Source organism: Blennius ocellaris (genome assembly GCF_963422515.1).
Source record: "Blennius ocellaris genome assembly, chromosome: 21".
NCBI classification, from domain to species: Eukaryota; Metazoa; Chordata; class Actinopteri; order Blenniiformes; family Blenniidae; genus Blennius; species Blennius ocellaris.
Window position 1 is genome coordinate 3,912,935 of NC_137670.1, and position 24,699 is coordinate 3,937,633.

General features: G+C 42.0%; 2 protein-coding genes across 2 annotated transcripts; both read right to left on the minus strand.

Annotated features, from left to right (window-relative positions):
- Positions 1–1,164: 1,164 nt before the first annotated feature.
- Positions 1,165–14,318, minus strand: plekhm1 (pleckstrin homology domain containing, family M (with RUN domain) member 1). Its single transcript, XM_080516885.1, has 12 exons — positions 14,200–14,318; positions 13,427–13,516; positions 11,977–12,209; positions 11,198–11,863; positions 10,094–10,565; positions 8,731–8,878; positions 6,709–7,692; positions 5,436–5,581; positions 4,521–4,714; positions 4,363–4,426; positions 3,670–3,827; positions 1,165–2,880 (listed from the first exon to the last, which is right to left on the minus strand). The coding sequence occupies exons 2-12, from the start codon at positions 13,478–13,480 to the stop codon at positions 2,772–2,774; spliced, it is 3,228 nt and encodes a 1,075-aa protein (XP_080373011.1). The 5' UTR covers positions 13,481–13,516; positions 14,200–14,318; the 3' UTR covers positions 1,165–2,771.
- A 2,747-nt stretch (positions 14,319–17,065) lies between these two features.
- On the minus strand, positions 17,066–18,055 carry LOC308145526 (interferon a3-like; the record flags this gene model as incomplete). Its single annotated transcript, XM_080516990.1, has 5 exons — positions 17,066–17,161; positions 17,244–17,327; positions 17,457–17,606; positions 17,729–17,818; positions 17,924–18,055. 5 exons carry the CDS (start codon positions 18,053–18,055, stop codon positions 17,066–17,068), a joined length of 552 nt encoding a protein of 183 aa, XP_080373116.1.
- Positions 18,056–24,699: the final 6,644 nt, after the last annotated feature.

Consider the following 24,699-nt stretch of genomic DNA (forward strand, 5'->3'; position numbering starts at 1 on the left):
ACACACACACACACACACACACACACACACACACACACACACACACACACACACACACACACACACACACAATAAATATAAAAGTTGATTGTTATAATGGATGTAAACATTTCTGGAATCCTCGCAACCCGTTTTCACACAATCTTATGAAGAGTCAAAAAGTAATTGAGGATGTAGTCGTGAGACAACCAGGTCACTCCTGCATTCTGGGTTTTCATTGTTTTGGTCTTCTTGGTAGAATCACGTGTGAGTTTTGTCCAAACTCTGCATTGGATATGAATGAAATACAGTCAATAGTTCCACCCAATGATCACACCCACTGTTGCCATCACAGGAATGTGGCCATGTGACTTTGGGAAAACTATCTTTCATTTTCCATTTCCTCCTCTTAATTAAGAAATTAGTAACCATTGTTTGTTAAGTGTACTTCTAAGAGTCAGTTGGTAGAGCCAGGTGGCTCCCAGTGTGATTGCCCGTTGTCGCGCTTTTGTCAACGTGTCTTTGCGCAATCCACTGAACCGAGCGCCTCGTATGGCGGCCAACAGCCCTGCAGCCCTGCGGCCCTGCGGTCTCCATCCTCTCTACCAGGACATTTTTACCTCGGTCGCCTGTACAGAGTTTAATTTGATCATTTCAACCTCAAAATGTACTTTTATAATGTTTAAAAAAATAACTGGAAATGGTATCGGGTTAAAACTTGGTAAATCAACCTCAATTCTTTTGGGAAACTGGTTTTCGTGCTAAAAGTTGACCACGTTCATCCTGGGTAGAGGAAGGAGAAAGTAAGCTTTTTATTGAGCCCCTTGGGGAAATTCCTCCTCTGCATTAACATCCATCCTTAACCTGAAGAACACATTCCTGAAGCAGAGGGGCGGCACCCAAGGTCAAAGGTCATGCTTCAACTCATTTTAAGGCAGCAGCCAGTAGAAAATGTAACTTTTTTTTTTTCAAAAACGAATTGTTAAAACATTTCACGAGTTTGAATTTGAGAAAATTCCACCGTCTTTTCGAGGATATGTGTAATATCTGTTCCATTATTCTCATCATTCAATTCTTTATAAGAAGTGTCATTTTTCACATTCGTCACACAACTTCAAATGAAGCACACGAGAGAGGAGAGGATGTAACACACTGACATTTATTTCAATAGTTGTACATCTTACAAGGTGAGATGAAATAAATACAGACCTGAATTAACAGTACTATAGTTTTCTGAATTTCCCATTTGGATGTGATATGTTCTGCATAAGGAGTAAATCGTGTTCCAACATTTGTTCTCTTCAATCTTTAAGGGCGTTTTGAAGGCTCAACAACGACAGCAAACCAGTTCCACTTCAAGAAATAAATACATTACTCATATTAATGTTTTTGATCATTATTATATTTGACAGTTGTCTTAGTATTTCAACTTTATTCTTAAAAATCTCAAGTTTCTTTGACCGGAAGTATTTGTTTTCATTAAATAATTCAGAATTTAAATAAATAATAATGAATAATGTGTATATTCAGAATAACGTCTCAACACTGGATTGTTGACTTGTAACTTTTTATATAAAAACAACTTTGTGCAACTGAAAGGGAAAAAAAAGTTTTTGTTCATTCTAAAATAACTTAAATCTTATTTTAAGTTATTTTAATATTTTTTTCAACTAATTTCATAAGAAAATATAGTTGAACCATTATGTAAAACCAAAAAGTATCCTTCAATGTGGCACTACGTTTTAAGCTTAAAGCTCAAAACAAGATACTGAAAACTGATTCTCTTGGCTCAAATGTGACAGGAGATTATTTCTTTCTGTTTAAGAATAAAGTCAAAACATCATTCTTTAAGTTAAGTGTATTATAATAATTTCATACGTTACTAACTTGCTGTGATTGTCGAGCCCACCAGGCTCAATTTTTTCTTTTTTTTTTAATCAAGAAAAACAAAAAGAAAGATATATTATTTTGCCCGTGGATTATTTCATGTGCTCAGGGAAGTAACAGCTGAAAACGAGCTGAAATGTTTACTTAACAGTCGTGCAAATATGCAAAAAAAGAAAAACCTTCAGTGAAACCCAACTGTGAATTCCAATAATCCCACTACAACCTTGAATCATCACCACGTGTCTCATCTTCTACTTATTTGCTTCATTAGTGATTCAAGCATAACAAGATTATTATTATTATTCTTTTTTATTTCCTCTGTGGACCTTTGGGACTGCAGTGATGTATGTGAATCACATCTGTAGTGCCAGTTCCAGAGTCAACATACAACATCTCCATATTTACATTAAATCAAAAAAATATGTAATGCATCCGTGCGATTTCACTTCCTGGTTATGAAAATTAAAAAAAACAACCAAAAAAAAAAACAGTAAGTGATGCGTTTTGAGGAAATGGTGTAAAGCTTCCATTTAAAAACAAAAGAAGGCACAATCAAAACGTGTTATTTCAGCCTCACTACTGTGTCTGCCCAACTCCTGTAAACGTGATAGCTAAGAACTCCAATGTGAATAATAATAATAATGACGAGCTGGATCCCAGCAGCGCGGCGAGCTCCCGGCCTTCACAGAGGTATTAACGTCACTGGTCAGAAACATTTGGCTACGTTAGGTCAGCATCACGAGGCTCTAAGTGCTTCTGCATTAGTGCAAGAGAGTGTAGCTACTGCAGCAGCGCGGCTCTCGCGCCGCACGCTTTTTCTTTTCACATCAGTCGCTGGTAATTGCACTTGAGGTTAGGTTCTGTAAAAAGCTAGATTTTGTATTTCCGGCCCACCGTGGCTGCTCTCAGTCCTCCAGATCCCTCTCCAGGTACTTCTGCATTCGCTCGCAGCGAGGGCAGGAGCGCCCGGCGGGTTTACATTCCAGGTGAAACACGGCTTTACAATCTTTACACCTGGAAAACGGAAGAAAAAAATAAGAAGAGGAAGATAAAGTTAGACAGTGGAAAGAAGAAAAAATTCTAATTAAGAAGTTCATTTGTTTACATGACCGTTTGACTTCCGGTGGAAGTATTAAATATTACATTTTGGCATAAACGTTTCAAAAGAAGGTAACTTTAAGGCCATTTTAGATAAAAACATACTGTAAACAAGAACAATAGTCAGTGATTTAAGTAATTTAAATAAATTACAATATTCATCTCGTTTGCACATTGTGACATTATGAGGCAGCAGCCTTTGTCTTTTGTAGATTTTTTTTCTTTTTTTGAGGGTTTAAAAAGGTCATTGAATCTGAATGAACAAGGAAAATTACCTCGGGCCTCGTTTACGTGACAACAATTTCAAGTGAAAATGGAAAATGTGGATGGTTGGACTTGGTAGTTTTATAGTTGACAGTCACTTTAAAAACAATCTGTCCATGTCAGTGTACTCCCTTTGTTAATGCTCATCCTTCACTACGTGTGTAGTTTCATTACAAAAACAAAACAACAGCAGCCACTCGTGGTCTTACAAGCTAACTACATTGTTTTCAGCATTTCTGACACCGTTGTGCATACGGTGCCTAAGAACTGTCGAGGAAATCTGTTGTTTTCATTTGTTATATATGTTTAGAATTAAAGTAAAAGCGCCTTGTGGCTCGACGTCTGCCGCAGAGACGGCAGGATGCATGGAAAGATCAAAAAGGCAACCCAATGTGAGAGGGGGGAGTCAAAGGTGAAGGCAGGCTGCTCACGGTGACCTACCGAGTCGTGGTCTCCAGCTGGAAGGGAAAGATGATGTCGTCGGCGTGGCAGATCTGGCAGAAGAAACCCCGCTGGGTGCACAGGTCGCACTGGAACACGTGGTTGGACGCGTAATGGAGCAGTGTGAACAGGAAGTTTGCGTACTGGCCCTCTGCCATCTGTGTTCAAAAATAGAAAAGACATTGAGACACCCATTCAGCGGGTTCTACAGCAGCGATGCGCCGCAACATCAGAGCCGGCTCGCCCATGCAGCATGTGCCCTCCAGGGGGCGCCACAAGATGGAGGAAAAATAAAAACCTCTTCAAGAGAATTGAATTCAAAATAGTTAGAAACTCTTAAAATGGAAAAGCTCACATTTTGATTCAAATGTAAAGCAATGGCCAATTAGTATTACTACAAATGATGACAGCAAATAAGTAGATAAGTATATATATATACATGTAAATACATTAGTTCAAATAACTATGTGTATATTATTGCAAAGAGTAAATGTAGCTTATGTATGGAGTTACTGTGTGCAAACTGTGTGGTTATTTAAATTGCTTGATGTTGATTGTAATTGCATATTTATTTGTAGTTTGCTCAGCATGTGAATTTGGTAACATGTTATCTTGAGTTCTGCATTTCTTTCGCGGAGCATTTGTGAATCGCAGAGGGAGGCTGGCGCCGTCTCTGTGCAACACGGTGGATACCTGTCGCAGGTCCAGGACACTGTACAGGTGACTCGACTCCAACAGGTACGTCCGCTCCCCCATTCTGGAGAGAGGGAATTAGAAAAAAATTCAATCAAGACGGGATTGGCTGGTTGAGATCGCTGGTAACTCTCGTCACGAGTCACAGTATCAGACACCTTGCTTGGAGCTTCTTGCAGGCGCCGCTGCGGCAGGTGAGCAGGTAGTCTCCCAGCAGCCGGAGCTTCTGCCGCAGGCCCCGGGCCTGAGCCATGGACTCGGAGTGCTTCGCCAACTCGGGATTCAGCTGCTCCAGGTTCAGCAGGGGCTCCTGCTCCACCTGAGCAAGCAGCCGCACGGCTTTCGCGGACACCTGGACAGACGAGGAGAGGCGAGCCGTCACATCACCACGACGCTCCCAAAGAAGGTGAAATCGGAGAACTGCTGGAGAACGGCTCAGTTCTGTGAAGCGTGTCTGGATTCTAATTTGTTTTTTCAAGGAGTTTGGCGTCCTGATGTGACACACGTCCCTGGCGACACCTTCTTATTGTGCCCTTTCAGGTGAATTTCACAATGCTGACCACAAAACGTGCAGATCCGGAGGCCTCATACAAAGTTGCATGTCCAAAAAGTACCTAATTTTACCCCAAAAATGATTGTGCAGGATAAGGGGGAAAAAAACAACGTGAAATATTATGAGAAATTATGCAGTTATGATGAATCAAGAAGTTTTATTGTCAAAATATTGTGAAAAATGTCTTTTGTACATCGTACTTTATTAGAGATGATGTGGTAATTACTCATGCAACAAGGTAGTCTCACATTTTTATAGAAGATCTGGTGTCTATGTGAGATCGTCAAAATGTGCAGCAAAAGCTGAAGAAGCGTCTTCTTCTTAGACCAGTAGTTTCATTGTACTTTCATTGAGAAATGAAGAGAAAAAACAGGCAAAGAATGCACAAACACATTCAACTCAAGTGATATTAACCAACATGGAATAACTGCTTCACATTACTTCACGTCATTTACCGGAGGCCAAAAACTCCCGATTTAATTCAGACTGGGCTTTAAATGTGAGCGTGTGCCGTTCCTACCTCCCGTGGCGTGAGGTCCCAGTTGTGTACCATGCGGGCGGGGATGACGCTGGTCTCTCCGGTGTGGCAGGTGTCACAGTAGTACTGGCCAGAGAACTCGCATAACTTGGCTCGGCCGCGGGACGGGCCGATCTGCTGAGGGCAACCTGCGGAGTGTCGAATTCGAATTTTGATTCACATCCAGGAACAACACTAAGTCTTTATGTTCATCTTCCATATACAACACAAATAGAAGTCGTTTTTGAACACGGGAAATAGAAAATAAATACCTAAATGTTCCAACTGGAACTGACTGAAGTTGCTCCAATAAGAAACGGTGGCAGCCAATGAGGTTCAACAATACTAATCAAGAAAGAGTTTAAAGTGCAAATTGTTGTGTGAGTTTAAACCTGACCAAATGAAACCCAAGCTTCCACTTAAGTAATCAATAACCATATATGAACTTTCAACTTTTTTAAAGTCAACTGTTGTAAGTAAAATAGCCATTAGAGAACACAACACTTGACTTATTTTTTGCTGGGACACTCGTACAATGTTGTTACTCAAATTTGTAGCCAACAATGATTTTTATTTTGCAAATTTCAAAGTTTTTTTTCTTTCCAGTTTTTCTACATTTTTTTGCATTCTGTTCTACCAATCCTTGTGGGTTTCCGTAGTTGCTGTTGCACTTCTGCTTAAACCTCAGTTAAAGCTTGAATTTGTTGAATGTCAGAGCCTCATTTACTTCTTATTTTGGGATTGTTTATATGCACTTTAGCTGAGAGGACAATCACAGCAATAAAGTTGCACTTTTGACAATATATCAGATGTCTGCAGTCATTTTTAAGTACATTTAGAAAAGAAAATCAAATCTAAACTCTTTTTTTTTTCTTTTAAATCAGATTCGTTTTTATTTTGGGCCAAATCCCAAAGCCCCAAGTATAATATATCTTCATTTCCGGGTATTTCAATGACTGTTCTATAAATGCCTCTACTGGATGTACATTGAGTGTTTAGTCACGTTGGTGCCAGGCTCCCCTTTGTCTGGCTTTTAGAGTTTTGGTTCCGTTTCTTTATGGTTGGAGGCTTCGTAGGTCCAGATTGGATCCATTGGGTTGAATGAACTCGTCAGTCCTGCTGGTTCTACACAGTTTTGTGGTGTAAATGTCTACTGCTGAATGAATTGTGCTGGGTTGAGTAGGAAAAGCTGGGTTGAAATGCAAGCAGCACATTAGAAAACGGTGACAGTTGCAGTGAACTATAACATTCCGTATCGTACTGTTCACACATTTACCTGCACACTTGAAGCTCTGAGCGTCCAGTCCTCTCTCTGAGGGAACTGTGCAGAGATGAACCAGAAGTTCACCGTCCTCTTTCAGTCTGTGCTGCACCAGCCTGTGGAGGTTTCCCGTCAGACCCGAATGGCCCACGGGAAGCTCCTCCAGGCCGGCGTCCTCCCCGCTCTCCAGGTAGGAGTCCAGAGCCCCGCGGACAATGACCCTCCACGAGCGAGCCTCCTCCGGGTTCTCTGCCCTCAGTCGAAGCGTCTCCCTCACTGTCAAGAGTTTGAAAAAGGCCGGCCCCCCCAGAGAGACGTCGGGAACGACGTCCCGGATGTCGCCGATGGGGTGGCTCAGCCGCAGCAACTTCCTCCCCTCGTGAACCTTGAAGCCTTTCAAGGCCTCCAGCGAGAGGGAGAAGACCAAGGGCGCCCACGTCCGAGCCTCTGAGTCCGTGGAACAGTACAGAACCGATTCTTTAATGGCGTCCGTCTCCAAGTCGGCGGCCCGAGTCCAGTCCAGCTCCTGCGAGGGAGGAGGAGCCTCCTGCGCTCCACACGTACTCGTGTCAGAGGAGGACAGGCGGCGCTCGGGGCTGGACGGAGCGGAGGAGGGCGATGAGAATCTGTCGTCCACGCCGTTCTCGCTGCTCGGCTGCAGCACCTCCCACTGCTCGTCGGCGCGGGGCGCCGGCCGGCACTTGTTCACGGCCTCCACTATCCGGTCCACCCAGTCCTCGGCTTCGTCGTGGTTGGCGGCCCGGAGGTGGAGCCGCTTCCCGGGGAAGGCCAGCTCAAAGCGGCCCTCCGGCGACGTGATGCAGGCGTCCTCGCACCGCAGCAACGAGCAGTTGTCGCAACACGTCCGCTCCTCCGCGTTGACGTACAGGCGGAACTCGAAGGGCGACAGCTCGCAGTAGTAGTCGCGCCACATTCCCATCGCCCCTCGTCGCTCCAGGTGGCCGAGCTTCAGTAAGCCACGGAAGGGGTTAGACAGCCCTGGTCATTCAAACAGGAGGACATTGACAGTGAGCATACGTCAACTTAGATCATGGGTGTTAAAACATCTTTAAATATACAGAAAAATGTTGAAAGGGCATGTTATATTACAGAAAATGACAGAAGGTTGATGCACTGTTATGCTATTTTGCATTTCTTTGCTACCATATTTTCTGGACTATAATCACGCCTCAGTATGATTGGGGTCATGAAGAAAACAACATATAGTATAAAACGCACCCGAGTATAAGAACATCTGGATTTTCCATAACTTAAGCGCTGATGATCCTGGTTCATCACCGCCAGTTAATTTTTCGACGTGCTTTCTTTATTTTCTTCTTCACAGAAACGGATTCTCTGCTTTTCTCTTAACTATCGTTGACCACCTTTGTTACATAACATTACTTTGATAGACTGAAGGGAATGACGCTGATAATCCTTTTATTGTAGCAGCTGTGAGCCGGGATACAATGAAAACACACATTTAGCCTTCAGAGTTGTTGAGTGTTGAGAGAAGGTAAAATGCATAAGAACTGGAATTAAGGAGGACCAAATTGTGAAACTGTATCTTTTGTGGGACGCTTCCAGGCTGCAGTCAGTCAATAACAATCACAAGTTGTCTGAGAAAGGGAAAGAAGTGAAGCAGTGGGGAGTTGAGGCTGGCTCATACGGTCCAATCCAACACAAGAGCCGAGGCTGTTCCTGACAGAAACCATCAAATCTCCCTCATAGTTAAGTTAAAAACTGAGTGGGGAAGTGGTTACAGAAAATCTGATGATGAGATGAGCAGAGATAACAGTCAGTGCTTCTCCATTTACAAAATAAGTCTGAGTAGTTCCCATTATAAAACACAGCCACAAGAGTTTGCTCAATACTTCTCTTTACTTTGATTTTTTTCCCTTTGCCTGACTTCCTCAATTTCACTGGATGTGTGAACTGATCCCGACACAAAAGATCCACATGGTGACATTTTTGCAAAAATCACTATAATATCAACATAAAGACAATTTTAAAGAAAGCTTTTAGAAGCAGTTTTACCTATTTGTCGGCGGTGGACGACGCTGGGAGGCGACGGAGGAGCCTGGAGGTCCGCCGTGGGTGCTGAGGAAGACGCATCATCACTGTCTGGTAGTTCCTCCAGATGAGGCTTGTAGATGTCGTCTTCTGAGATCCAAGAACGCGAGTGCTACAAATAAAAAAACCTGTTTTTATTGCTATTCGAACCAACGCAGGGCTCGTATTAATTAATATCTATAAGATTTGATCGTATTTCTGGAATCAGAAGGTTATTCAGTAATTATGTTAGATGTGATATGATTTTTTTTTTTTCACACAACTGTCATCACCTGTCTACCATCTGATTATACTTATACTGTAGGAATTGCCAAGTTAAACTTTATTGTTTCTAAAACTTCAGGTCTTGTTTGACTCATTTTATCTGTTTGTAAGGTCTTGAAAAAGAAATCGGCTGAGAGGGGAAATCATTGTGACATCTCCTGCAACCGTTTGTTTAGGCAATCACACGCTTACAGAAGATTGTAGTTCTATTTAATTCACAACATCCTGTCACAGGGGAAGTGTTCAATCCTTATCTGCCATCAGTGTTTTTGTGACGGCCCAGTATGACCTTTTTTTTTTTTTTTTTTTAAACACAGTAAGACTAGTGTGACTCCTCGTGATCTCCATGTGTAGCTTGAGCTGAGGGGGGGAAATAAGTCACTCGCTGAACCCGCAATTTTCCAAGAATTATTGTACGGCTTGTGTTTCCACTATGACACTAAACTTTCCAGAGATTGAGAGTCAAACATTTTGTTTGTGACTTCCTCAGGGGGGGAAAAAACTCAATGTAGAAGTACTCGGTCGTGAACACATCATCATGCATTACTGACTTTTACGAGTTGATAACAGTTTAATGCAACAGCTCAATATTTAATCAAATATTCGTAAAAAGGTGGTATACCGGTGAAGTGGTTAGCACTCCTGCCTCACAGTTAAATCCCTGGTTCAACTCCAGCTAGAGCCTCCTCTTTAAGTAGCTTGCATACTTTTTCTGTGCTTTTGTGTTCTTTTTCCAGTTTCCTACCTCAGCCTCGAGACATGAATGTGAGGTCACTGGTGACTCTGAATGGGAATGAATGAGTGTGTGTGTGTGTGCATGGTGTATCCTCTCTTTCCAACCCACCAGCCAATTTTGCAAAAATAGTAATTTTACAAGTACTACAGTTCCAAGTTATAAAATGTTAAATATATACTTCTTGATTGAAATTGGAGACAATATATCTTCTTTTTTTTTTAAATTGGCACTTAGGTTGTATCCTGTATTTCCTCTTTTTATAAAATGAAAGGATAATGCAATGTCTCAGAATGAAAGTGGTGACATCTCTAAATCTCATACACTTACTGGAAGTGAATCCGAGGACGCCTTCCTGCTCAGGATGCTCGTGGAGCGGCGTGGCCCTTGATGCTCCTTGGCTTCGGAGCAGCTCCTCTCTGATGTTGCGGCTTCCGTCCCATCCGAGACAGAGTGACACCCCTGCTGAACTCCAGTCCCCTGCATCTGCTCCGCAGACTCCCTGACTGAAGTCGGCACGTCAGCGTCTTTATCCACCTCAGCGGAGACGCTCTTCGAGGCTTCAGGGGAACACTGCTCATCCGTGCTCTCAGCAGGCGGGAGTTCTGAATCAGGCAGTACGCAGGTCGGGAGCAGGTCCTCGGGTTCGTTGGAAGGCGTCGAAGAACCGTGGATCTCGCTGTCCGAGCTGCTGAAAAGAGCCGTCTCTGAGAACTGGTCGGGGCCGGAGCTGGAGACAAACGAGTCTTCGCGCATGGAGTCCTGACTGCAGTGGCCACTCTCCCGGAAATCAGTCAATGAACTGCAGAAATGTAGAAAAGTGATGACATGTAAACTATCTTTTGCAAATAAAATTGCCAAAGTATCCTCAACTGTTAGATTAATTGTTGCCTGAAAACAATCCAGAAAATCAATAGAAAGCTCATAAATATGGAACCAAGAGGATATCAGAATTCACCAAAAACTGGATACAGATACGAGTTTTCCCGTCATTATAGACATTCTACTAAAAATAAGACAATAATGCTAATCAATTATCCTGAGAACAGCATGAAAACAGGATCAACCGCATCATGACAGTTCTTAAATACCTAACCATTATTCATTCCATTCACTTTCTGAAAGCTTGAATCTTAGCAACATTAAGTGGAAGGATTTCGTGCAGCTTGTCAAGAGGAGCAGCGTCTTCTTCTCAGACGAGCTGGGATTACAGCGTCTCTGGGTAAACGATATCAAATTGATCTTGGTGTGGCTTGTGCCAACAAACTTTAGCAGCAGGAGCTCTTGATGTCCGAAACAAAGCTCACATGATTCTCTTTTCTCATTTTCCACAAAGAAAGCACAAACAAAAAAACCAGCTGGCTTTGTGAGAGGACATCACTCCACCTATCAACCATGGCCAAACACACCGTTCACTGGAAGAGACATACGTACTTCTTCTCTGGCCTCTTGGTGCTGTGGTTGACGCAGATAGGTATTTCCTGATCACAGGACGACCACTGCTCGCCTGCCGGGCTGCGGGGGTCCTGCCCCTGCAGGAGGCTGTCGGAGCTCAAGCTGGAGGAGAGCTGAGAGGAGCCTGTGGTATCCAGACTTAAATTAGACGAGTGGTGGGCAGTCCGGCCGCCTTGCAACAGCCCCGACCCCCTCGCAAGTAGCACCGGGCACCCTTTATCCAACGTGTCGGAGGAGCCCGATGATTGAGACGCCGAGTCCCACAGTTCTTTACACGGCGGCTTGGGGACGAGGTGGTTCCCGCCGTTGACTGGCAGGTCCAGAACGTCCGCTTGGGAGAATGGGCAGAGTCCGGCAAGAGCGAGAGGCGTCGTCGTCCACTCGTTGAGGACGGCAGACTTGTACGACAGGCTGAACGTGAGCGAAGCCAGACCCTGGAGGTAGCTGATGAGCACCTCTCGCTCCTCCGGGTTCAGGAGCAAGGCACTAGGCTGGTAATGGGCCCGCAGCTTGGAGTCTTCCCGGAACAGGGACGCGAGGTAGCACTCGAGGAGGCCGTGGTTGAGGGCGAGCCGCAGCCAGGCTCGACAGCGACCCACATCCGTGCCCACAAAGCTGATTTTCTCGAGCTCTGTGATCACATCACTGGGGGAATGACACAGGCAGATTTAGGCTGAGGTTTCAACAATTTGATCAACGTGAGTTGACATTCGACGGAACGACATTAGTCATATTATTGTGCCTCTGCCCAGACTCACCGGTGGGTGACGGTCTTGAGGAGACTCCAGAAAAACGGCTGCGGGAGAGCCACTTTACGACTCCGGCCCGCCGCCTCGGTGCGGATGTACTTGCTCTTGATACCGTGAATGAAAATGGCTTCCAGGGCACAGCAGAGGAGGTTAGCGTCGCCATCCTCACTGGTCACCACCGCGTCCAACGTCACGTATCGTTTCTGCAAGGCCTTGAGCGACTGTGCCAACCTCTCCTTGATCTGTGTGTGAAAGAGGAAAAAAAAGAAATCTTATATTTCTCTTGATCACGTTAGTGATCGTGATGACAGTAAAGGCAGTAAATTCCTGATGGTTACATGGAAACAAGATACACTAAAATTGTCAAACCTATACTATGAAATGGCTGGCAGAATGAAAGCCATAGCTTAAGCAACATTCAGAGACTTTAAAAGTTTGAGACGCTGCACTCTGGAGAACTCTTCTCTGGCTGTGGTTGACTTGGGAAGGACTTAAACCTTACAATAACAAATGCCTGCAGGGCCCAGCCCTCAACATGAACTCATTACTGAAGCAAGTTGGTGGCAGGAATATATAACCTGTCAAATTCTCCCTCATAGGGGAGCGAGATATTACATTTGTGCATAACAGCTGTACTTTCGAATGAAAAAAATCTTTAAATTGGATCAATCACTACAGCATTGATTATCTTCCCTTTCTTGTGTTGACATGGGTTACTTCAGCTTGTCGTATATAATTTAGATACAAACATTTTAGGCACTTTAAACAACTTTTTGAGAACTAAAGCTGTTCCTTGCCTGGAGGCAGTTCTGCCTGAGACTTTCTTGCCAATATCTACAGTTAAAACATAATTTTACTGCAACAAAATTCATTTTTTTGTAAACTCAGAGAAAGTGCTTCCATACATGAACGCCTCATACCTGAAGCTTGACTTCAACCTCTCAGCACAGCAGCTCATCTATGACTATGTAAATATGTAAACGAGCCCTGGAACGCAACTTTCTGGAAACGCTTGGGCTCAAGTCGCCAGTTCTGCTAGCCTGTGTGTGTGTGTGTCTGGTTTCATTACAGAAACAAACAACAACACCCACTAGCATGCTTACTACACCTTTATTAGCATTTCTCTCATTTCTGTGCCAACGCAAAGCTTTTCTGAAAGTGTAAAAACAAGATGTGTGATAGGTGTGAAGGTAAATGTGTGCATCATTGTCTGTCTCTTTGTATTTGTTCTGTGATGGACTGGCACCCTGTCCAGGATGTACTCTGCCCTGAATAATCACTACTCAAATAGTAGGACAAGGAAATATAGATGATAGATGGATGGGTATACAATGTGTACAGGTCATGTAACTTTTGAAGAGCGTTAAAATCACTGTACAACGAAATGAAGAGAGGAGGGGGAAAAAAACAGGTCGAGTTAAAATCTTTTCTCACAATAATGCACTTGCTGTGAGTTTACCTGTCTGACATCTTTCGCCTCAGGTGGCGTCTCTGGTGTCTGCGTGGCGAGCATGGCACCTCTGTGGAAGGTTTACTCTCTCATGGCACTCTGAAAAACAAAGATTCAAATCTTGTATGGGAACTCGCATCACGACCATGACATTTGGCCTCTTCCATGGGCGAACAAGTTGTGCAAGCTTGCAGTCAGACAGGCAAAACATGTGATGATAAGAAAGCATTTCTTTAGTTCCCCTTATCCTATATGCTGCCAGTGTGAGGATGACTTCCCACCACGGGACAGGCTATCCGTGACATTTCTGCAGCTTCACGGTTTCAGTGAGTAACCACTCGGTCACGTGATCTGATTAAAGAGGACGTCTGAAAGGAAGTGTCTATAAAAGCTCACTTTAAAAAAAAAACCTTCCCTCCTGAAACATAAACAATGGCACCGCGAGGCTGTGAAGGGCAAACAAGGATTCACATGACAGATTACTTTACATGATCACATAACGGATTAAGGCAGCCTTAAATACCCGGGGAGCCTTAAATAAATAGATTAACTTAATGCACAGTTTGTGTTCACGGTTTGTGAGTTTCAATTTAACCCACCCAGTGCTGGGCGAGTCTGTACAAGCAGCATGAATAAACTTGAAACATGCTTGTTGGGATTCACTAATTCTGTCATAAAACGGTATATAATTATTAAAAACGAGCTGTTTTAAAGACAAAAAATACACAACTTCACACTACAAGTAGCATTATAGCAGCGGACAGAGCTGCTAGCTTCCTCACCGGAACAGATTGGCAAAACAGACGTGTTTCTTTCAAAAAAATACCGTAAACACAACTGCGGTCCGTTTAAGGCACATTAATCCGTACAGTCGCTCTCCATAGCTGTTGGTAGAGACCCCCAAAAAGTAAAAAAAAAAAGATTTAAAACCATGAGGAGACAACCGCGGCGCCCCCAGCCCTGCTGACACTCTCCGACTGAAGGACTGATGCATCATGGGAACACGGCGAGACGAGTGATGCGTTCACGTCCATCACTGAATCAATACACTTAAACTAGGTATCAGAAGATCATAAATATTTTCCGGACATTAAACATCGCGTTAAAAGGTCTAAGATAACACATATCTTCCTATATGAATACATTTTCAAAGAACGAATGGTAGACTATAAATTTTTGAGTTATTTTGAATGCAAAAGAAATGCGTTAGCTTTCTGCGAATATGTAATTTACGGTGACATTGAATGCAGCAAGTCTTCCAGGCGTGTTGATGTTGTTTAAGAGCTGACACGTGAGGACTTCGTGTTCCCTGTACACTCTGGCCACACTGAAAAAAAAAAGTTTAATTCATGTTCCCTGATCACACTGACAACACTGACAAGCAGTTTAATTCGTGTTCCCTGATCACACTGAAAGAAAAGTTTATTTCGCGTTCCCTATATGGACAGATTACACATGATTACCGATTACAAATTGTTTCCCCCTGATGAGACTGACAACAACAACAACAAAAAAAAAACTTTACCTCAAACTGTGCAGTGCTGTTAAAAATAAATAAATAAATAAACTCCGTGTGACTTCATCAAAACTCAACATTGAAAAGCAACACGTCATTGCTTTTTGTTTGTCTGAAGTAATGGAGTATCCAAAGTGACCCAATAAGTTACAATGACTCTGCAAAATGCCCGTCACACCCAGAAAAGTAAATTAATATTGTATCTAGTTTAGCCAGAAGAGCATTGTGGGGTTGGAGAGGATCCCAGCTAACTAATGGCTGAGGCACAATTGTTGCCAGTCCAGCACAAGGCAAGAAAAACACAGGATCCACACGTAGGATGATGGAATCAATAATCTAAACTGTCTGTTTTACTGTCAAGAACCTGAGAAAACCCAGAACATGAAGTTTGCATGCAATGATCCAAACTTGGGACATCCCTGCAGTGAAGCAAGAATCTGTGACCAACTACCGCCACCATGTGTCCAAAAATAATACAACAACAACAACAAAAAAATATTTCGAAATCACCTGTCAAATAAGTATAAATGGTTCCTAAAGAAAGATTTCTCATCCGATGAAAAATAAAAGGAAGAGTGAATAATTTAGCAGATTTCATCCAGACATAAACATAACCGAGACATTAACAATATGCAGCAAAATGTTTCGGGCGGTGTGACGTTAGTCATTGTTTGCTGCCACCCATTACTACACTGTAATACGGAAATGAGACTCAAACTTGAAAGTTTGAACAGGAAGTGTAAGACGACAATTGCTATGTCTTTGATTTCCAGGTTTAGGATATTTCGCTTTTTTTTTTTCTTTTCTCTGCGAAAATGTCAATAAGACAATTGTTTATGAATTGCTCTGAAGGACAAGAGATTAAAGAGTACAAATACTGCCCAGGGAAAACACGCGCATAAATAAAGACAGTTGACGATACAACAACTGAACAATTATTCAAGCATGTCCACTTTAAATAATACAGGAATCTACCACTCGCTGTACTTGCAAGACACCTAAACGAAACACCGAAAAGCAAAAGCAAGTGATGAAACACTAGTTTAAACCTGTGGTCATTCTTCAGAAGCGCGTCTACAATTTTTGTGATGTCTGAAAAAGAAGGAGAATGAAAGTGTCAGGTGACGCACGGCGCGCGCGCACTTTTTTTTCATTTTTCCTTTGTGGTGGAATGTGGACACACCGCATTCTCTGCACATCAGCAGCTTTAGTCATGAACGATGCGCCTCAGTTAACCGTGCGGCTTTTATGGATGATACTTCCAACAAACTGAAAATAGTACTTGCTTTTTTTTCGGCCAACATGCAAAAGTGACCCATGCAATTTTATATTTACATGCTTACATTTATGAATTTATTTTTGCTTACATGTCAAGAAAAGTGCAGAAGTGTTCCTCTACGCCCGAGGCAATACCTTTGTATGGCCTCCTTTAGCCAAAATCACAGCTACAGGTCTTTTGGGGTCTGTCTCTCGTCTTTCAGCTTTACACATCGACACACTGAATTTTTTTTTAATCCATTTTTCTTTGAAAAAAAAAAAGCTCAAGTTCAATCACATTGGATACAGAGCGCCTGTGATCAGCAGTTCATTCATTCACTCATCCAAGGTGAACCTCCGCCTTAGTCTCAACTCTTTTCAGACTCTAACATTCATCTTTTCCACATTAGAGGCTAAAAACAGACCCAAATGTAAAAAAAAATTTTTTGTGTGATGAGAACAGTACAGGCCCAGGTACAGCTATGTTCTTTAAACAAAACAACAACAAAAAAACAGACGTTCTAACACAAATATTAACAATCCAATTAAATTTAGTTTTAGAAACAGAAACTATCCTAAATGTTTGCAGCAATTAAAAACACAGACAAGTGTCCATTTGTTGAAAAAAATATATTTTATTGTCTTTTAATGTTACGAAAAACTGACAAACAGCTGATTTAGAAAATACATAAATAGATGAATGAAAGAATGAATTAATTACAAATTAAGTAAGCAATATACCAGAAATATAGGAAACTTTATATTTTACTTATAAGTAAAACAACAAATGAATACATCTTTGGAAATATTTTGATGAATAAATAAGTCAATAAATAGTGGATCAAAGTCAGTTTGATGAGATGTGCAGGCAGGTTTCAGTTGGGGATCAGAGATGAAGCCAGCAGGTCAGCTCTTATGAGATGAAGATGGATTTCAGTCCTGATCAGCTCCCAGGCTTCAGCACTGTACTCCTACACACACAAACAAATCACAGTTATCATCACCACATGACACAAAACATGTTAGTCCACCCACAATCTGACTTCAACTTACATTTCTCTTCAGGGCGAGCTGTGACAGTCTCTTGAAGTACATTTGGAGCTTTGCACTCTTCTTCTTACGACCACGACTTCCAATCTGATTTGATTGCAAGAAACAAACACACAAAAAAAGGATTTTTGATAAACGTTCATCCTGTGGCAGAGGTTCGGGGCACCACAAGTCAGATAAAATGAAATGTAGAAGTGTGATTGATTATTAACTTACACAGGAGCTCAGTTCATCAGCCTGCTTGTTCACAACAACGAGAAAGTGTTCCACTGTGCTCTCCTGCCATGATGCAGCGCTGTAATCCTCCTCAAACAGAGCAGAAATCTCCCTCAGGATCTGAACGGTGAAAATAAGTTTATCCTCAGCCTGGAAAACAAGAACATCAGGAGCCATCAGACACGTCCATCCCAGCTGTTTCACAGTCACATGACTATATTCTCACGATTGTGTAATAAAGGTGCAGTGGACACTAGTTGACGAGGACTTACTGAAGCTTTTGAGGCCAGGTCGTACAGCTGGTCAGGAAAGGCCAGAGTGTCCAGCTCAGCATCCTCAGTGGTGTTGGTGGAATTATTAGTCTGCAGCACAGACACACAAGTCAAGTTTTAAACTGGGCAAACACAAAAATAAATCCTTGGCAGTGTCAATGCTGCTGAAAGCAAGAGTGGAAATAAAGCACTCACCATGTTATCAAGCAGAGCCAACGAGGTTTGACTGTGTTGTTTGAATTTGTCATTCATCCACCTGCAGCTGAGCGAGGCGCCTGCACTGAACAGAGCCACGAACAGGCACACAGACAACGTCTTGTTGAGCATCTTCACAAGAAATTGAAGTTTGTCTTTGGTATGAAGCAAGTCTTCTGGTGTCTCCTGGTGTCGTGATGGAGCAGACCTGCAGCGCCTCATTTAAAGCAGAGCGCACCTTTTTCGTTTTTCGGACATCCATCTGCGGGGATTCACTGCGCGAGAATTAACCGCGGCTTACGGTTCAATTGAAAAGTCAGACACAGACGCACTTTTAAACGTCACACATTTCCTGTTTGAATAAGTGTCCTCCTGTGCGATTTGTGCAACAATAAGTTGTGCATGCTCACAAAAATTGGTGCGTAAAACCGCGTTGTGTAATAATGAAGGTTAATTACTGCCTTTTACTGTTATCAAACCAGACGAAGCCTGTAATTAACATTACATTACATATACTTTACTCACACATTTCAGCTTTGAATTGGTGTCGTCGTGCAAGATTTGTGCAACTACATCATTATATGTCACGAGTAAACTTGGCGCGTAAAAAGCGCATCGTGCAAATGAATGGATTTAATGTCAAAAATTATCATGCAATAACGTTGCGACGCTTTATATATGGATGTATACATGCCTCCGCATAAAGGTATAATGAATTTTGAATTTCGGGCGTTGTGAGGGGAAAAAAAGCTCCAGTATAGAAGAATAATTTTAATGTTATTAACGCGCAAACCCACAACTTGTTGTGAGCTTTACTTTTAGAAAGGACTTCTCGCACATAGGAAACATTAAACAAGATAAATCAGTCGAGCTAAAAGCCAGCTCATTAACAGAAAAACCACCAAGGCCACTAATATTTAATTAGTTTCATTAAAGCGTTTAATAAGTTCATGGATCCAAAAATGTCCAGACACAATAAATAAACTGCAGCTGAGTTTCATCTAAAGCTTCTGTGCTGTCAGCTGATGATGGTGTGTTAATAAATATTGCTAAAATAATTGATATTATCGATGAATTGTGACATTATCACTGCGTTAAATGATTTGTGGATTCACAGTTGCGCGGCTGCAGCCAGCCTATTGGCACGGAGTGAGTCTGGATGAATGAATAAATCAATCAATCAATGCTGAGGTAATAGTCATTGCGAAGTAAAACATGCGTGTAGACAGGTGTGGCTGCACCTTGTCCGTGAGGGAAATTTCAGCTCCGAGAATATGAAAGTATGTCCGTGATCTGCGGCCTGCGCCGTGACGCGCGCTCACACGAACCGGTCAGTGATGTTTCGTGTTGTTTTCCCCTGAAGGAGCTGATTGTTACAACTTACACAATCAGAAAAACGGGTAAGTTTTCTAAATTCAATTGTTTTTGGGAGCGTCTTATATAATTCCACCGAATCAAATATAATAATGTGATTTTCGAGTAAAGTATCAATTGTATAATCTTCAGATTAATTCTCTTTAATCTGGATTTCACCTCAGAAAAAAAAAACAAGGAAAGTTATAGCTGACTCCCCCTGACAGCTAATGACAAATGACATTATTCATTTGCAGTGCGGAATAAAACGTTTAAACGTGTGATGTTGTATTTTCTGGATTTATAATATAGTGGGATATGCGTGTTTGAATGTTGTTGTTTTTTTTAAGAATCTGAGCAGTGTTGATTGTCGCTCGTAGTCTACCTGTACCTGTTAGCTCAGGAGTTTCCCTCCAGACTGAGGACTGAAAACCGAAAAAGGTGCGCTCCTCTATAAATGAGGCGCTGCAGGTTCGCTGGGCATCTTGAATATATTCACTTTGTGCTCAAAGCAAAGAAGCCTGACTTTTACAAAGATGCCGTGCAGGATTTACTCTGCGTGTCTGTTTCTCTCTGCGCTCGGTGCCGCCTCCTCTCTCAGCTGCACGTGGATGGATGAGAAATTCTCACAGTACAGTGGAAACTCCTTGACTCTGCTGGACGCCATGGGCAGGACTGAGGATGCTGGCGCGGAGGACGTGTATCTTCCCTTCCCTTATAATCTCTACCAAAAGGCCTCCAAAGCATCAGTGAGTGCTCCTTTATTGTGTTTGACTGCATATCAGGAAAAACCCCCAAAACAGAATATTTTTGACGATTTGCCTCCTTCTTCTTGCTTTTCCAGGCTGAGGACAAACTTGTTTTCAGCGTTCAGATCCTGAGGGAGGTTTCTGCTCTGTTCGAGGAGGACTACAGCGCTGCGCCATGGGAGGAGATCGCAGTGGAGCACTTCCTCAACGTTGTGAACAGGCAGGCTGATGAACTCAGTTCATGTGTGAGTACATGACATACAATACATTTGTTAGTTTAATGAAAATCAAATAATCAGTTATTTTCTTGATGACCAGTTAAAATGCATCTTATGTTGTCTTATTATATTTATTCTATCTTCTACAGATTGTGAGTGAGCACCAAACAAGGACAATCAAGAAGATACACATGTATTTTAAGAGGCTGTCACAGCATGTTCTGGAGCACAGGGTGAGTCCATCCATCCATCCATCCTCCATCCATCCAGCCATCCATCCATCCAGCCATCCAGCCATCCATCCATCATCTTGTTTTTGTTTGCAGAGCTACAGCGTTGCTGCCTGGGAGCTGATCAGGAGAGAAATCAAACTACACCTGTTCCAAGTCGACCATTTGGTTTCATCTGCTTACTAAAAGCCACCATGTCCATCAGATGATTGGTTTATTTATTTATCTATTTAAGTATTTATGTATTTGTCAATGTATCTGTCTATTGAAAGCAATCCTTTTTTTATCCTGCTGTTTTTCCTCTATGTTCAATGGCCAGAATTGTTTGTATGACATTTTCCTAAAATAAAGAAAGCCTCTTCAGGCAAGCACACACATTCTCATGCTTTCATTCTCGTTATTCATCACTTACATGAATCTGAACAATGTTCAATCTATTCTAGTACTACCAAATCTTTCCACTATCATAAGAATAAAACTATTGCGGCGAGCTACGTGGAAGAATTGCTCTGACTCGCGATTCCTTTCCGCCAGCTGATCGCCAGATGCTTTTACTTTGACAGTTCCAACGCAACCGGAACTTCATAGCAGGATCACGCTCCACACAACACATTCCTCACTCACATTGCACACCAACGCCTAACAAACCAACTGAACTAGATGAAATAATTAACACCCTGAACTGAGGAACAAAAACACAACATAAGCACAATCAACACACACAACAACCCCAACAATAACCTCCAGCAACACATAACATGAATTCCCATCATGCCTTGCAGCGACCAACTTCGTGATCGCTACATAATGGAGAGCTCCATTCACTACACTCACTGATGATAATAAATATAACTCATGAACACAAAACCGATCCGGTCATTCAAGTCGATGTAAAAATCTACTCCCCCTCCCAAAAAAAAAAACATGCAACTGTAAGAAAACATGCTGAAATGCGATTTAAATATAGTAAAATATGTTTCCCGCTATTTGAAACTTTAAAGCTTTAAAAGAAAATCACTGAATCCACTCTCATACGTTGATGTGAAGTTGAAACATCCTCTGGATTCTGAAAATGAAAGTGTTTCCGCTTTGTTTTTATGTTTGGATTGTTCAAGTTTTTTGTTTTTTTTTGTGTGTGCCTTGGTAGAAGGTTGTATGCTGTGTCAAAGGAAATGTGGGAAGTGAAAAGCAGAAGTGTCGCATACTTTAACTGTCATCACTCCGCTCTGACAGGTTGAGTCGCGAATGAAGCTGCGTCTTGCAGGCCTGCAGCCACTTCCGACAGAAATGGACATTTACAGGATCGGAGAAAGGAAAAAGAGATTTAGGTTGAAAGACATCACCCCCCCCCCCCCCCCCCCCCCAATAATGAACATTATTATATTTCGTCATGTGGACGTTCCTATTTATTTTCAGAACAATTATGTATATTTTGCTTATCTGCGTTTTCTTTTTAAATAATGGAAATACAATTTTTTGCTAAAGAAATTATAATGAAACTATTTAAAATTTTAGATCGTGATTAAATGTGTCTATTAATCCTGTTTGTTTGCTTTCTGTTGGAAAAGTTAGGAGCTTTAAAGTTGTGTCTGGAATATTTTCATTTCACATGTTAAGATGTTTTCCTCTTTTCATAACCTTCTACAAATCATAATTTGCAGAAAAAACATTTCTTGCAGTCTTTTTCTTCAGTTGGGTATTTGGTTTGCTCGATATTCTGCTGTCATTGAGAGCCATCTAGTGTTCAACCACAGTTAATGACACATTGAACATTTCAACACGAAAAAAAACAACAAAGAACTTTGAAAAATGTGGAAGTTACCAAATGACTTGAAAGAAAATGTGACGAGAGGACCAGACATGTGTTGATAGGTTTATGCATTTTACTGTTTTCTTTAAAATCTGGACACAGTTTTCGTCACTGATAGAAAATTATGTCAATATATCTTGTTACAGCAGCCAGCGACTAATTCTGATTAGAGTGTTGTAATTTCGTCTCAGTTGGGTCAAATATGTTGTTTTATTTGTCTTTTGGGGTCTTATTTTTTAGAGTCTCGTCCAAGTGGACTTAAATATGGAGCAGGAAATAACAAATACTTGCATGTGAAATATCGTCGGAAAAATACAACTTCAAGTAATCAGAAACTTTACGAAAGAGAAATCATGTAGTTCAGGAACAGATCAGCGACACGAGTGAAATGGCATTTAAAAAGGTGGAGTCCAGTTTATTAAACCTCGAAAGCCATTTACTGAAACCCAGAAACCTTTTGTTCATTCTGATTCGTTTCGGGCTAAAACTTTTGTTCTTATCTAGAAGTTTGAAGGTGCACGAGGATGCATTTCTTCCCACGTTTCCTACTTCCCACGGTGAATCTGCTCTTTCAGGGGAAAACAACACGAAACATCACTGACCAATTCGCCTGAACGCGCGTCACGGCGCAGGCCGCAGATCACGGACATACTTTCATTTTCTCGGAGCTGAAACTTCCCTCACGGACAAAGTGCAGCCACACCTGCCTACAAGCACGTTTTACTTCGCAATGACTATTACCTCAGCATTGATTGATTTATTCATTCATCCAGACTCACTCCGTGCCAATAGGCTGGCTGCAGCCGCGCAACTGTGAATCCACAAATCATTTAACGCAGTGATAATGTCACCATTCATTGATAATATAAATTATTTCAGCAAGATTGATTAAAACAGCATAATCATCAGCTGCAGTTTATTTATTGTGTCTGGAGATTTTCGCATCCACGAACGTATTAAACGCTTTAATGGAAGTAATTAAAAATAAGTTAATGAGCTAAGTTAATTTTAACTCGACTGGTTCGACTGGTTTATCTTGTTTCACGTTTTCTATATGTCAGAAGTCCTTTCTAAAAAAAAAAAAAGCTCACAACAAGTTGTGGGTTTACCCGATAATAACATTTAGATTATTCTTCTATACATTATTACATGGTGAGTTTGGTTTGGTTTGGTTTGGTTTTGGTTTGATAATAAATTCATTCATTTGCGCGATGCGCTTTTTACGCGCCAACATTTCTCAAGAGATATGATGATATCGTGGCACAAATCTTGCACTACGACACCAATTCAAAGCTTAAATGTGTGACAAATTTTAATTGCAGGCTTCGTCCGGTTTGATAACAGTAAAAGGCATTAATAAACCCTCATTATTACGCAACGCGGTTTTACGCACCGATTTTTGTCATCATGCACAACTTATTGTTGCACAAATCGCACAGGAGGACACTTATTCAAACGGAAAATGTGTGACATTTAAACTTCGGTCTGTGTCTGACTTTTCAATTGAACCGTAAGCCGCGGTTAATTCTCGCGCAGTGAATCCCCGCAGATGGATGTCCGAAAAACGAAAAAGGTGCGCTCGGCTTTAAATGAGGCGCTGCAGGTCTGCTCCATCACGACACCAGGAGACACCAGAAGATTTGCTTCATACCAAAGACAAACTTCAATTTCTTGTGAAGATGCTCAACAAGACGTTGTCTGTGTGCCTGTTCGTGGCTCTGTTCAGTGCAGGCGCCTCGCTCAGCTGCAGGTGGATGAATGACAAATTCAAACAACACAGTCAAACCTCGTTGGCTCTGCTTGATAACATGGTGAGTGCTTTATTTCCACTCTTGCGTCCAGTAGCATTGACACTGTCAAAGATTTATTTTTGTGTTTGCCCAGTTAAAAACTTGACTTGTGTGTCTGTGCTGCAGACTAATAATTCCACCAACACCACTGAGGATGCTGAGCTGGACACTCTGGCCTTTCCTGACCAGCTGTACGACCTGGCCTCAAAAGCTTCAGTAAGTCCTCGTCAACTAGTGTCCACTGCACCTTTATCACACAATCGTGAGAATATAGTCATGTGACTGTGAAACAGCTGGGATGGACGTGTCTGATGGCTCCTGATGTTCTTGTTTTCCAGGCTGAGGATAAACTCGTTTTCACTGTTCAGATCCTGAGGGAGGTTTCTGCTCTGTTTGAGGAGGATTACAGCGCTGCATCATGGCAGGAGAGCACAGTGGAACACTTTCTCGTTGTTGTGAACAAGCAGGCTGATGAACTGAGCTCCTGTGTAAGTTAATAATCAATCACACTTCTACATTTCATTTTATCTGACTTGTGGTGCCGTGAACCTCTGCCACAGGATGAACGTTTATCAAAAATCCTTTTTTTGTTTGTTTGTTTCTTGCAATCGAATCAGATTGGAAGT